Source organism: Aptenodytes patagonicus, unplaced genomic scaffold, assembly GCF_965638725.1.
Source record: "Aptenodytes patagonicus unplaced genomic scaffold, bAptPat1.pri.cur scaffold_81, whole genome shotgun sequence".
Lineage (NCBI taxonomy): Eukaryota > Metazoa > Chordata > Aves > Sphenisciformes > Spheniscidae > Aptenodytes > Aptenodytes patagonicus.
The window spans coordinates 182,641-195,437 of NW_027472029.1; the positions used below are offsets into that span (position 1 = coordinate 182,641).

The window sequence follows — 12,797 nt, forward strand, 5'->3', positions numbered from 1 at the left end:
GAGGGGAGTAAACAAGCAGCTATGTGGGTGCTTAGCTGCTGGCTGTGGTCAACCCACCTCACGTGCCTTCTCAGTCCCAGGAAAAGATGTTAAGTTTGATTTTGAAAATACCAAAACAAGAATATTAATTTCCCCAATAATTCAGAAGCATAAAAATTACCAGAAGTGCTACCATAATTACTGAAGCACGCATAGCTTCGAGAACAGCAAAAACGCCACATAATTAACATGATATTAGACAATCCAGAAATCCCAACCATTTCACATACTACACCTAATAAATTGTTTTCTGTTGGAAATTATAAAAAACTTGTTTACATATCAAATAAATTCAAAGGTATGCATGTATTCCAGTAAAAACAGATAAGCAAATAACAAATCTATGTATTAAAGCAAAGTGAGTTCTTTCTCAGTGAACTGAATATTGCATTTGCAGGGTTGTAACAGCTTTGCAGCTGCTTGTGTTAGCAGCAAAGGTTTTTTTTCTCACTAAATGTGTGACCTGTGAAGCTAATTCATATATGACCACTCTAAAAATATCTATAAAGCAAGTCCGTGATATATATACACACACACACAAATATACATGTATATTTGTATATATGCATACAAATCTGTATTTGAAGGCTTACCCTTCCACAGTTATAAGCCACAACAGTGGAACAGGCACCTGATAATTTAAGACTTAACTACTCGTCACAGAGCAATCATCAAAAACACTCAAGTTTTAAGCTACCTCACCTTCTTTCACGCTTTGCTCCTATGACCCTCGATGTTCTTACACTGTACATCTGTCCTGAACTAACCTTGCTGCACATGGTGGGTTTTTTTCTCCCAGAGCTTACCACTACCACTCCCAAATTGTCAATGCAAAGCAAGACACATCCCTCGCTTCTGTGGTGCTCTCAGCATGTGGCTTCTATTGAAGGCCTATTCCTATATTTTTAACCTCCTCCTCTAGGATAGCAGTTTCACTAAAGCTCAGCTGAAAGGGCATACTAAGGTATTCTGATGATTCCAGAGAATTTTAAGACCCAGCACAGCATGCCCCTAAGGACTACCTTTTGGGTGCTGACAGAGTTGTGCTGCTGCGTTTAGACTAAATGGCTGAATCAAATGCACTAGCAATTACTGCTTTTTTTTTTATCCTCTAGACAGGGGGGAAAAAAAAAAAAAATTCCTCACTCCCGTGTTTTATTTAATCGATCCCTAAACATCCTCCTTAAGATCTTCTAGTCACATAGTGATAGTTTTAAGAGCAAGCGTGTCAAACAGTTTAAGAAAAATATTATAAAAAGCAACTGCCAAAATACGAATAACTATTTCTTTCCTCAAAAGTCAGATGACTCCAATTGGGCAGTTTGAGAGCCAAGTTTCCTGAAGACTCACTTCAACACTTGCATCGTTTGTCAGACAGCACATTAAAGGATGCGCCCTTATTATTGTCCCCGGCGCTTTTGTTGTCCGGGTGGCCTGGTTAAACCGAAAGCTAGTTACAGTCACACCACACCCCCCCCCCCCGATTTTTAATCGCCTCACCCAGACCTCCGCATCAGAAACTTTAATTTAAAGTCATTAGAGAGAAATACAAAGACTTGCTTCGCGTGGGAAATCAGTCTGAGCCGCGGCTTTTTGATTCAACCCGCGCCTGCCGGCTGCGGCGACCCAGCTGGGGGCGGCGGGGGAGCAGGGCACCGTAACCGCATGCAGACACCGCCACACAGGTCACCCTCCCGCACAGATCCTTCGCGACACGTAGTTCTGACATAAGCGGGTTTTGTATTTTTTTTTAACTCAAAGCGGCGGCCCCGCTCCCCCGGCCGGCAGGCCCCGACCGCCCTCCCGACACCGGCCTGCTCGGCCCGGCCCGCCTCCCCCCGCAGCCCGGGGCGGTCGCCGGCGCTCCCCTACCTCTCTCGTCCTCGTCGATGCGCAGCGCCATGGAAATGCACTCGAAGGCCCGCTTGTGACAGGCCCGCACCGTCTCGGGCGCCCCGCCGGGCTCGGGCGCGTCGCCGGCCCCGGCCCTGCTGCCCTTGGCGGCCATGAGGGCGCCGCGGGAGAGGCGCTCGCAGAGCCAGGCGAAGAGCAGCCCGAGCTGGAAGGCGACGAAGCGGAGCAGGGCGAAGGCGGCGAAGAGCGGATACGAGAAGTAGTACAGGTTCCGCTTGTGGGGGGACGCCGCTGCCGCCGCCCCCGCCGGCAGCACGGGGGGAGCCGGCCTGGGCGGCGAGGAGGGTGAAGCCCCGGCGGCCGGGGGCGCGGAGCTGGAGCCGGCTGAGCCCTTCTTTTTCCCTCTGCCGCCCGGAGAATTCATTCACCGCCGTCGCCATAACCCGCTGCCAGGGACTGACAACAACCGGCCATGGCGGCGGCGGCGGCGACGCCCCTTTCGCTCGGCCCCAGGGGGAGGAGTGCGCAGCGGCCCTTGCCGAATGCGGGCCGGCGCCGCCGCCGCCCCCAGCGCCGCTATTGTCGGCGCGCCGCAGCGACAGCCACAATAGGAGGCGGGGATGGCGCCGCGGGGCGCCTACAGCTCCCGGCGTGCCCCGCGGCGGCGGCGGCGCTTCGTTTCGCGCGGCCTGAGGGGCGCACGCTGGGAAACGTAGTCCCGGGGCGGGGGAGGCGGGCACTACGCGGGGGCCCCGCCGCTGAGGGCAGCGGCCTGGTCTCCGGCGGGGACCCCGACAGGAGGGAGGGCGCCGCGGGGCGGGGTGCGGGCGGCCAGGGGTGAGCTCCGGGTCCCGTCAGCGCTGTGCCTGGAAGGGGTCAGCGTGCCCCAGCCCTGGCCGAGACCATTCGATTTCAAGGCACTGAAACACAGCGAGTGGAAAGACGATGAATAATTTAATAAAATCAGTTATTTTGACTGGAGCCGTGAACCGCCCTGCAGGCAAAACGCAGTGCGGGTACCTGGCACCGATCCCCGCCTGCCATCATTCCGAGAGGCAGATGAGGAGGGTTCAGGGGAGTCGCCTCTTTCCCGAAGTCACAGGCCCCTCACCGAGAGGTGTGTAACAGCCAATAATTCACCGCCTCCGCCCTCCCGCCGCTGTAGAACTGCCCCGGGAGAGCGTTCTCCGCTGCTTCGCCTGCTCCACGTTGCTGCGATTGCGGTGACAGACTGTCTCCTCACACGGAGGAAACTAATGTAATTGAGTGTACATTATAGATACATCGGGGGGGGGGGGGGAAATCTTAATTCTCTTTCCACCCTCGTTATTTCATTACCGTATAAAATACAGGATTTTATTAACATACAAAAGAACATATAAACATATAACACGAAATAACTACTCATGACCTAGAACCATTATTAGACAGACAGTAAACCTACTAGTGCCAAAAAAATGCAGCAAGGTTCATTAAGTATTTTTCTTCTCTATTTTGTAAAAAGGATGATGTACTGCTATTGTGAAAATATCATGAAGTATTTTCCAGTCCATCCACGACTGGAAAAAGTTCAGTATCTAATTTTTTTTTTCTCCCCAATATACCTAACTGTCCTTTAAAAAAAAAAAAAAAACAAAACAAACACAAAAACCCCCAAACCCCCCCCCCTCTTGTTTCCCGATACAAAAATTTAACAAATTTTGGAATACCAAAGAAATTCCAGAAACTTCAAGCAGTGTTAATACTACGTAGCATTCAAAAATGTCAAGTGAAGTAAGCCACATGGCAACAGATTACCCATCTACAGTCTCTATTATCCAGCTACTCTCTGAGTTATCATCCCATTCCTGAGCAAAATAGTAGAAAAGCTGGTGAAGGAATAAGTTTTATTAATAAATTAAAGGACAGATTGAATGACAATAGGAAAACAATGAATCTAAAACAATCCTGACTACTCAAATCTATTCAGTTATTTTTACTTAAAAAAAAAAATTTAGAATGACACCTTTGTACGCCACATGACTATATCATGGCAATAAAATATAGACTGATGCACTGGTAAACAACACAGCTGTCAGGGGAATAACAACTTGTTAAGCCAAAACACAGCTTCAGAAATAGGTATCAGTCAGGAATTGTGAACAAATGATAATGCTTTTAGTGAGAACCTACAGAATCAGTTCACTATTGTGGCTGTTGAATATTTTAGTGATCTGCAAGCTGAATCACCCTACCCTCCTGTATTAAGCTGGCTCTAGCATTTGTTGGGACCTGCCTGTGAACTACTCTAATTAATAACCTGGCATAAAATTAATGTAGTTTAAAAAAAAAAGCCTTAAAAAAAACAAATCAGAGCAACGGATGGCTTTCTGCTGGCTTACTGAGATGTCCTGGCTCAGCAAGGGTTCTGATGAACACCAGGAAAGAGTGGGGGAAGAAGTGAAACCTCATGTTTTCTGAAGCAGGCAACTGTTAGATCAGCTCATCCACCTGACTTGACTTCACCCTAAAGATTGAGGACTCATACAGGAAGTAGATTGTGGTACCTCAGCAAAAGGTTTTGGAATCGGAGCAGACAAGCACCGCAATCACAGGAATTAGAAAGGTGCAACTGCCCTGACACCACAACTTACCATGGCACAAAAGGTCAAGTTAGGAAACGTTTTGTCACTCCCAACACGACATCATTGCAAAAAGTGAATATAATAGAGAATGTATAAATGGGGAAACAGGGGGCTAGAGGTAAAAGGAATTTTTTTTTTCCTGGGTAGCCATTGCTACAATAAATTCAGGTATTCTAAATGTAATTCTCTAAAATGTCATTGCTAGAACATGATGAAAAATTAGAAAGAGCCTCTTCGCCCTCACCTGCTCACATTAAGAATTTATTTGTGTTCCTGTTTTGTTTAAGTTTTAGAAAAGAATCTCAGGATTTTGCCTTCTGTGTTTTCACCTAGTCTCCTCGATGCCAGCTAAGTTTGCCAGCACTAGGTACTCGGGTTGGCACAAAGACAGCATGCAGTTCTGCTACAATTCCAAGTCCTTCAATTGAGTATGAAGTCTGTCACTGACTGCAAAACAGTTTTTAAGCCTGCTTATCACACTGGTAACACTGTCAGTTCTGTAAACATTATTTCAAATTCACTGATGTAAACACTTCATCATTACCATTAATAATTAGATTATTACATCAGAGCGTAATCTAATGAGAACATGGCATTTTCTGTTATTTCTCCATATCGCTGATCTTTTTTTAATGTACTAGCACAAACCCAAGTTACCAGATACAGAATTTAATTTCTGATGAAAACAGAACAAAGAAATCAGGCATAGATGTTCAAACACTGGTGCAATTTGTAGCAGTAAAACAACAAAAGAGGCAGATTTTCCATTTCTTGATAGCTTCAAGTCAAGACAGGATGATTAAAGCCGATACCTGGAGAAAGCTGAGCAGCTGCATTTTTCTTAACACAGAGACAACTGGGCAAAATTAATGGCCAACATCATTTTGCAAACCCTACTCTACACAGCTCTGAAAGGTTATTTCACTAACAAACCCCCCTTTTCAGTTCAAAATTAATTTCAGCAGGGTTACTTTGCACAAACATCACCGTGAGCTCCTCAGACGTCCAACTGCATTGATCATCAGTAGATTTCTGTACCGCAGAACTTTCAAGGGCCAGTGTTTTTCAAAGGCTTGCTTAGAGAACAGAAACATCCCGCCAGTTATAGTCCTGACAGGGCACCCGCAAATGGAATCACCTGCCTGTTCCCCCACAACTGGCCTTAACCAAGGCTCCTGGGGCTACACCTCAAAAACGGTTAACAGAGGTCAGGACAGAGCCTCTGCCTCGGTAAGGAAAATCACCTTAAAAAAACCAACAGCAAAAACAAGCCTCAATCAGAGCCGCCTGGCGTAACACCGACGACCTTATCGCACGCGGACGGAGACCGGCCAGCCCCCGACGACAGCGCTGCAGCCGCCACCGCACCTCCCTCAGCCGGAGGCCGCTCTTTCTTGAAGAACCGCCGCGCGACCCGCACCGCCCAGCGAACCGCCTCCACGCGCCCACCCGCCAATGGGGAGGCGGCTGTGGAGGGAGAAGGCCCCGCCCAGGGATGACATCATTCGCCGGCCGCTCGAACTTCCCACCTGTTTTCCCCCTCCCCTCAGGCCGGCTCCTAGGGATGGGCGGGGCCCCACCCTGCGCAGGCGCAGTCCGCCGGGGGTCGGCGGCGGCAGCGCGACCGTTTCACTTACGTCAAAACAATTTACGACATCGCTCGCGGCTCCGGTCGCTGCGGAGAGCCTGTCGCTGCCCCGCCACAGCGTCGGTCTCCCGCCCCGCCGAGCCCCGGACCCGCCGGCGGGTGAGAGCGGCGCGGGGGGGTCGCCTCGTCCCCGCGGGGCGGTTGGGGGGTAGGCGGGGCCGCCCCCCGCCGGCGCCCGCACATGGCCCGCGGTGCGGCGGGGTCCCAGCCCGGCCCCGCCGGCTGGGGGTCCCGGGGCACTGGCGCTGTAACGCGGCGCGGCGGGCAGGCGTGCGGGGCAGGGAAGGAAAGGAAGGCTCTCCTCCGCCTTTCCGCGGGCGCTCCCGGCCGGGCAGGGGAGCGGGCCGTCGCTGGGGGCTCTTGTTGTAAATGACGAATGCCGTATTTTCTAATCCCGGTGCCGTTTTCTTCAGCGGGCGTAACGCCAACCTTAAGACACTTCTCAGTTCTGTGTGCGGGAAAAACGTGGACGAGTTTGGCGGGGGGGGAGCACAGAGCACCTCCGTTTGCTCTCCGGTAATTGTGCCTTAGTAACCAAGTGATGCCGTCTCAGCCGACTGACGCTGGTCTTCACCTCAGCCTGCTGACCAATTTTGTTATTGTTTTCCAAGATTACTGTACGTCCAGCAAATTCCACTTTTCAAGTCATGGAGGCAGAACAGATTATGGAGGGACAGCCACAGGTATTGCAAGAAATGTTTTATGTGCATAACGCTACATGCATAAAAAGAGCGTTTTCACTTTGCTGACCATGTGTTATTTTACAGGTTCCAGAAAATCCCCATGCTGAATACGGTCTCACTGAAAATGTAGAGGTAACAAAGATTTTGTTGCTGTAAAGTACAGTGGAAGTCACATTCCTCATCAAGGGGAAAAATGTTGAATCTTGAGTCTAACTTCAGCAAATGTGATGTTCCCGAGAAAGACAGATGGAAACCGAACCAACAGATACCAACCCCTTGCATAACTGGCTGTTAATGTATTTTCTGTTGTGTTGCTTCCATTATACTAAAGGGTGCCGAAGTAAATAATGAACCTTTTAAGGAGGTGGGGTTTTTTGGAAGTATCCTACGATCGCTGTCTATTCTATCACTGTCATGTTACATATAATATATTATGCCTCAAAAAGCCAGCCAGACTTTTATTACAGAGAGGGGAATAGGAGGAGTTGATGGCATTTCTGTAGAAGTGTCAAAGGGAGGGGTTCTTTTCATATTCTTGTCAATAGAAATATTGGATTGGAATAATCCACGCTATCTTTAATTACTTATGCTGAGAAAGAGTAGATGCAATCCATTCTCTCCGCTGTTGGTAACAGCGTGGGTTGGAATATGACATTTATTTACTATTCCTTATTAAAGAAATGCCTTCAGTCTCCCTCCATTATAAGCTCCTACTGCATGCTGAGCTTTTGCAGAAACTTTTCTTAAACGTCCTTTGCGACTCGTCTCCCTGATCACTGCTTCTCTGTATGCTCACCTTCCGCTACAGAACCGTAACACACTGGATACGTTAGTCCTGTATTGGTAGATTCGTGTATGTTGCGTTGAATACGTTTGGTTTACTGGCAGTGGTAGGGTATCCTTTTTTAACTACGGGTAATGGTGTAAGATGATTCAGCATTTTTTGACCAAAAGGCACCTGGAAGCATTTTGCATATGTTTTCTTTAAAGTGTTCATCTATAGTTTAATAGATCGTGGTCTCAAAGTGCTTGATTTTAACAGAGTCCCCTTTGTCAGACTTCACCTGAATTTCTTGTGCTTTTGGCATTTTGTGTAAGAAGTGCATGCATACAGGAACCATTTAATTGAGACCACTACTGTTAGTAGTCGTTCCTGTCTCAGTGCTGTAGAATTTAAATCTGCGAATGCAAAAGCAGAAATAAAAATGATAGAGATTGGGTGTCTTCTGTTTTAGAAAACTTATGACTTCCTAACATTGTTTCCCCAAAGCATAGGAATTTAACAGAAGGCTCCTCTGGATTAGGTTTTTGTAGGGGAAAATACGCACTTAAATTTTCTTAAAAGATGTAAAGAAGTTATTGCCAGTGAATTGCAGAGAGATGGGTACTTTGTTTGCACTCACACTTCAAAGTAGATGTGGCTGCTATTACCAATGTTAATTCACTTTTTCCCCTCCCACACACTTCAGAGGATAGTAGAAAATGAGAAAATAAATGCAGAGAAAACATCAAAGCAGAAGGTGGATCTTCAGTCGTTACCCACACGTGCCTACTTGGATCAGACAGTCGTACCTATCTTGCTACAGGGACTTGCTGTTCTTGCAAAAGAGAGGTAAGGTACTTCCACATTCCTTTGGTTCTTAGGAAAAAAAGTAGGTCTCAAACTTGGGTGGTGTGTCACCTTTTCAGACCTCGCACACCAGACATGGTTTTGCTAGTTTGCTAGTTGTAAGAAAGTCATTACAACAGGTTTATGAACCTATGAATTACTACGATTGACCATGCAGGACGTGTTCCTCACTTAGGTGCATATGGCGTGATAAGAATAATTAACTGAATTTGTGATCTCCCAATGAGGTATGCTACTGCAAAGGTTTTGGGGGGAAAAATTTATTTTTTTATTAATTTTATCACATAAATTCACCTTATAGAAGCAAGGCGAGAAGTTGTTCTAGTTTTGAAGAAGATTTTTGTAGTGTGGAATTACAGAGAGTTCTGCTTGCCATCTAATAGAAAGACAGACAAATCGGGCCTCACATGCATCGGATGTTGCATGTGAGAGATGTTGCAGATTGGAGATTACCAACACTTTCTAGTGTTGGAGATTGAAACACTTTCTAAAGGGTGAGGCTGACCCTGCACTGTCAATGCAATAAGAAGCAAACTGATAGTTTATCCTTTGAGTAAAGATTATGCTGTGAAGGTGTCCCAAATCTCTTATCAGTCAATGTAGAAGGGTATTCTTCAATAATAGCAAACAGTTGTTCATCTTACCCGAATTAATTTCTAGCCTTTTCGTGTATCTGAACTATTGGTGAGTCATGGTGCATGTAGCCATTTCTCAGTTTTGCCAAAATAACATTATCAAAAGCTGGTACGGCTGACCATAATCGCATCACGGTACCTACAGCCAGAACAACCATCAACAGTGTCTTAACCTCAAAAGGAGCTGTGAATTTGAACTGCATTGTACAGACAGCTAATTAGGCAAAAGAGCATCTAGGAAGGTAACACCCCGTATGTACACCTGAGCAGTGTGCAGATCTTCAGTTGACGTCTGTGGGAGTTCTGCTGCAGACTGAATGTAAAACACGGCCTGAGGTGGATACCCCACACTTACAGTCTGGATACTTGTGTTACAGACAAACGTGGTTTGGTTTGTTTTTTTTTTTTTTTTAAATCTTTCTTCACTACGGAAGGAGCTGTTCTGTATGGGGACTCATCACAGGAGTGAAACTGGAACATGGATAGAAGAGGTTGGGGAACATATAGGAAGAAAACCTAACAGTATCAAACCGCCAAGGTCAAATGGGCTATTCAGTTGAGCATAATAAAACCTCAGGGGTGAAAAAGCTGAACTACCAGCTCTGCTGTATAATCTTCTGCTTAAAATTGAACTGGAAAGTAACTAATGGATGCTAATTTCTTTTTCTAAGGAATATAGAGATGTGCAGGGAACAGCCCAGTACATCTGATGACTGTGCCTGGAATTCAGTAGAAATTACCATCCAGGATAGTGAGCATATGGATAAATGACGTATTTGGGAGGAGTCAACACCACTGTTGTCAGGTCTTGTAAGTCTTTTGGAGTTCACTGATGGAGTCAGTGAGCACACGTAAACAGGAATCCAGATGATACAGCCTGTTTAAATTTCCAAAAGGTTTCTGGCACAGTCATTCAATAAAAGCTTTTAAAGAGAGTTAGTTGCTGTGGGATTAAAGGAAAAGCCTTTATATGGACGAGGAACTGACTGCAAGACATGAGACAGAGAAGAAGTAAATGGTGAATTTTCATGGTGAAATGAGCTCAATACTAGAATTCTGGAAAGGATCATTTATAGCAATTTGAAGAAGTGGCTGACAAAATTTGTTAATGATACTGAGTTTTACAGAATAGGTTGGGGTTTTTTTTGTGTCTTGTTTTCTGTTTTTTTTTTTTTAAGTTGATCGATTGTAAATAATTGCACAGGAACGTCATAAACTCAATGTGAAACTATGGAAGACTGCTATGAAAAATTGAAGCTATGACAAAAAGTGAAAGACTGAATACAAATAAAGAGAAAATTATGCACCTAGGAGGGTAATAAATACCCTAATGCTAGTGACAAAATGATAAGATTCTGAGTTGACAATTACCCTTGTGAAAAAATATCTCTAAACTGTTAAATGTGTACGTCAGTGCATTGCTCGATCAAAAATAAATTCTGAATGGTAGGACTTAGAAATTGAAGGGGTAAAAACAAGCATAATGTCACTAGTTAAATTTATAATGTTCTTGTATTTTTAATATCGTGTGTAATTCGAATTCCCCTGTATTCCGGTAGAATGTGGAAAAGTAAGAGGAGTGACAAGGTGGTCGGAAGTATGGAATGCCATCTGTATACGGAGTGACTGAATAGATGATACCTAGAAAAGAGACTTCTGTGAGAGAATATATTAGGAATCTGTTAAATCACAAATAGCACAGAGAAGATGAATTGGGATGGATTGTTTGCTATCTCTTCTGATACAGTAATCAAATTAAGCGAAGCAGGTACCAAATTCATAATGAACAAAAGGAGGTGATCCTTCACAGGTCACATAATTCAGCTATATAATTTTTTGCCTCAGGTTGAGGACATTCACATTTTATTTGGGCTCAAGGGGCAACTGGTCAAAGTTGTAGAGGAATTCCCCCAGGACTACTAAAGGTGCTAGGTCAGAAAGCTGGTACGTGCTTGGAAGCCAAAAGGATGGTCCAGAGAAGTATCTCTGCGCACTTCTTCCCTTTTTTTTTTATGCTCTTTATAGGCGTATTTGCTCACTGCCGGACCTTTGGTCTGACCCAGTGTGGAATAAGTAAGTTTGTCATTTATTCTGCGGACAGAATCCAGATTAGCAGGATTCACGCACTGTAGCTGGAGGAGCTTTTTAAAAAAACCTTATGGAATAAGGCCAGTGATCAAAAGTGTTTATTATTGACTACTTGCAAGTTACAGCACTTCTCAAACCTGAAGTTTTTGTTGTGTTCATTTCAGTTGACAGAAACCATGAAAACAGCTCTAATGCACAAAGCTACACAATAACCATTTGAAGAAAATGAAGCAAGAAAGCACTGACAGATTAACTTTTACTTTATATAGCATGAGTTAAATAAACAGCCAAATGCATGTAACTTCCAATGACGTACATGCAGTATTTACGCTTACAGACTATACCCTAGTTCTAGGTATGTAACTGTTCTAGCAATTTAGTAACATTGAGCCAACGGTGACTGAGATTCCTTATTAAGAACTTTCTCATCAGATATAAACTGGAAATTTACAGGGTAACTCTAAGTAGTTGGTCATCCCTAAATCAATGCTTATAAGTGTTTGGGAGGAGTTATGTTGCCTTTAAGGGAAGGTGATTAGTTCTTCAGCTACCTAATTTCATACAATAAAAAATAATTGCTTTTGATTTACTTTTTTCTTTACAGACCGCCAAATCCCATTGAATTTCTAGCAGCGTATCTTTTAAAAAACAAGTCACAGTTTGAGGACCGAAATTAACTCCATAAAAATGAGGACAATTTGGCTGCTAGACTGAAATGCTCATTTGCCGCAATCTGTTTTCTGCTGTAAAAATCCTTTGGAACCATGATGTTGTCTTTCTTAATCACATAATTTGCTTTATCTTTTCAGTTATTTAATAAAGAACACTTTACATTTAATTTGTTCACTTGTTTTAAACTAGCTATTAAGAGACTTTCAAAATAAAGTACTGAAACTGCACTGCTGGATGATAGTCTGAGTAATTCCATGGGGCTACAACACCTGAACGCATGCAACAAAGGGGAACAATTTATTATGGGAATCACATGGGTGATAATGTATATAACTTAATTTGATTTTATGTAGCACCCTCCACAGGCAACATGCCTAAACAGAAAGCAAACAAATTAACAGCAGTTAGAATTTATTTTGAGAAGTATTAATTAAGTAGAGAGAACTTGCTTCAGAACACCAGGAAATGGGTTTAGTTAAAACAAACAATTAGATTCAGCAGCTGAACAGATCACCTGAAGACAGTGTCCAACATTTCAGACATTTACATTAATGAGGTGTGCTGTTCGGCATTTGTCATTGATCTCCTGTGACTCGTGTGCTGGATTTAACTGAAACACAGAATAAAGTTTGAAGGGACTTAAAAAGGTTCTGTAATTCAATTCTCTGTACTGCTACCCCTAGTTGGAGCATTTTCTCTTGTCAAAGATAGAATCGTAGAGTATCTCAAGTTGGAAGGGACCCATAAGGATCATCGAGTCTAACTCCCTGCTCCTCGCAGGACTACCTAAAACTAAACCATATGACTAAGAGCATCATCCAGATGCTCCTTGAACTCTGACAGGCTTGGTGCCGTGACCACTTCCCTGGGGAGTCTGTTCCAGTGACTGACCGCCCTCTCATTGAAGAACCTTTTCTTAATGTC

At 44.6% G+C, this 12,797-nt stretch overlaps 2 protein-coding genes across 10 annotated transcripts in view; one reads left to right on the forward strand and one right to left on the reverse strand.

Annotated features, from left to right (window-relative positions):
• Positions 1-2,423, reverse strand: part of SPAST (spastin) — a 41,515-nt gene extending 39,092 nt beyond the window's left edge. For 4 of the 8 annotated variants that reach the window (XM_076363701.1, XM_076363696.1, XM_076363699.1 and 1 more), the window contains exon 1: positions 1,912-2,421. In XM_076363701.1, coding sequence (XP_076219816.1) covers positions 1,912-2,317 — 406 coding nt within the window. In that variant the 5' untranslated portion in view covers positions 2,318-2,421. Of the gene's footprint in view, positions 1-1,911 lie in introns of all 8 variants that reach the window. The other 4 variants (XM_076363695.1, XM_076363694.1, XM_076363702.1 and 1 more) reach the window with 3 other exon arrangements.
• A 3,728-nt stretch (positions 2,424-6,151) lies between these two features.
• DPY30 (dpy-30 histone methyltransferase complex regulatory subunit) lies at positions 6,152-12,100 on the forward strand. Of its 2 annotated transcripts, XM_076363705.1 has the most exons (6): positions 6,152-6,264; positions 6,579-6,681; positions 6,777-6,848; positions 6,933-6,980; positions 8,318-8,460; positions 11,806-12,100. In XM_076363705.1, the coding sequence occupies exons 3-6, from the start codon at positions 6,813-6,815 to the stop codon at positions 11,876-11,878; spliced, it is 300 nt and encodes a 99-aa protein (XP_076219820.1). In that variant the 5' UTR covers positions 6,152-6,264; positions 6,579-6,681; positions 6,777-6,812; the 3' UTR covers positions 11,879-12,100. The 2 variants fall into 2 exon arrangements, with proteins under 2 accessions (XP_076219820.1, XP_076219819.1); XM_076363704.1 differs by lacking the exon at positions 6,579-6,681 and having other exon boundaries at positions 6,202-6,264.
• The last annotated feature ends 697 nt before the right edge of the window (positions 12,101-12,797 follow it).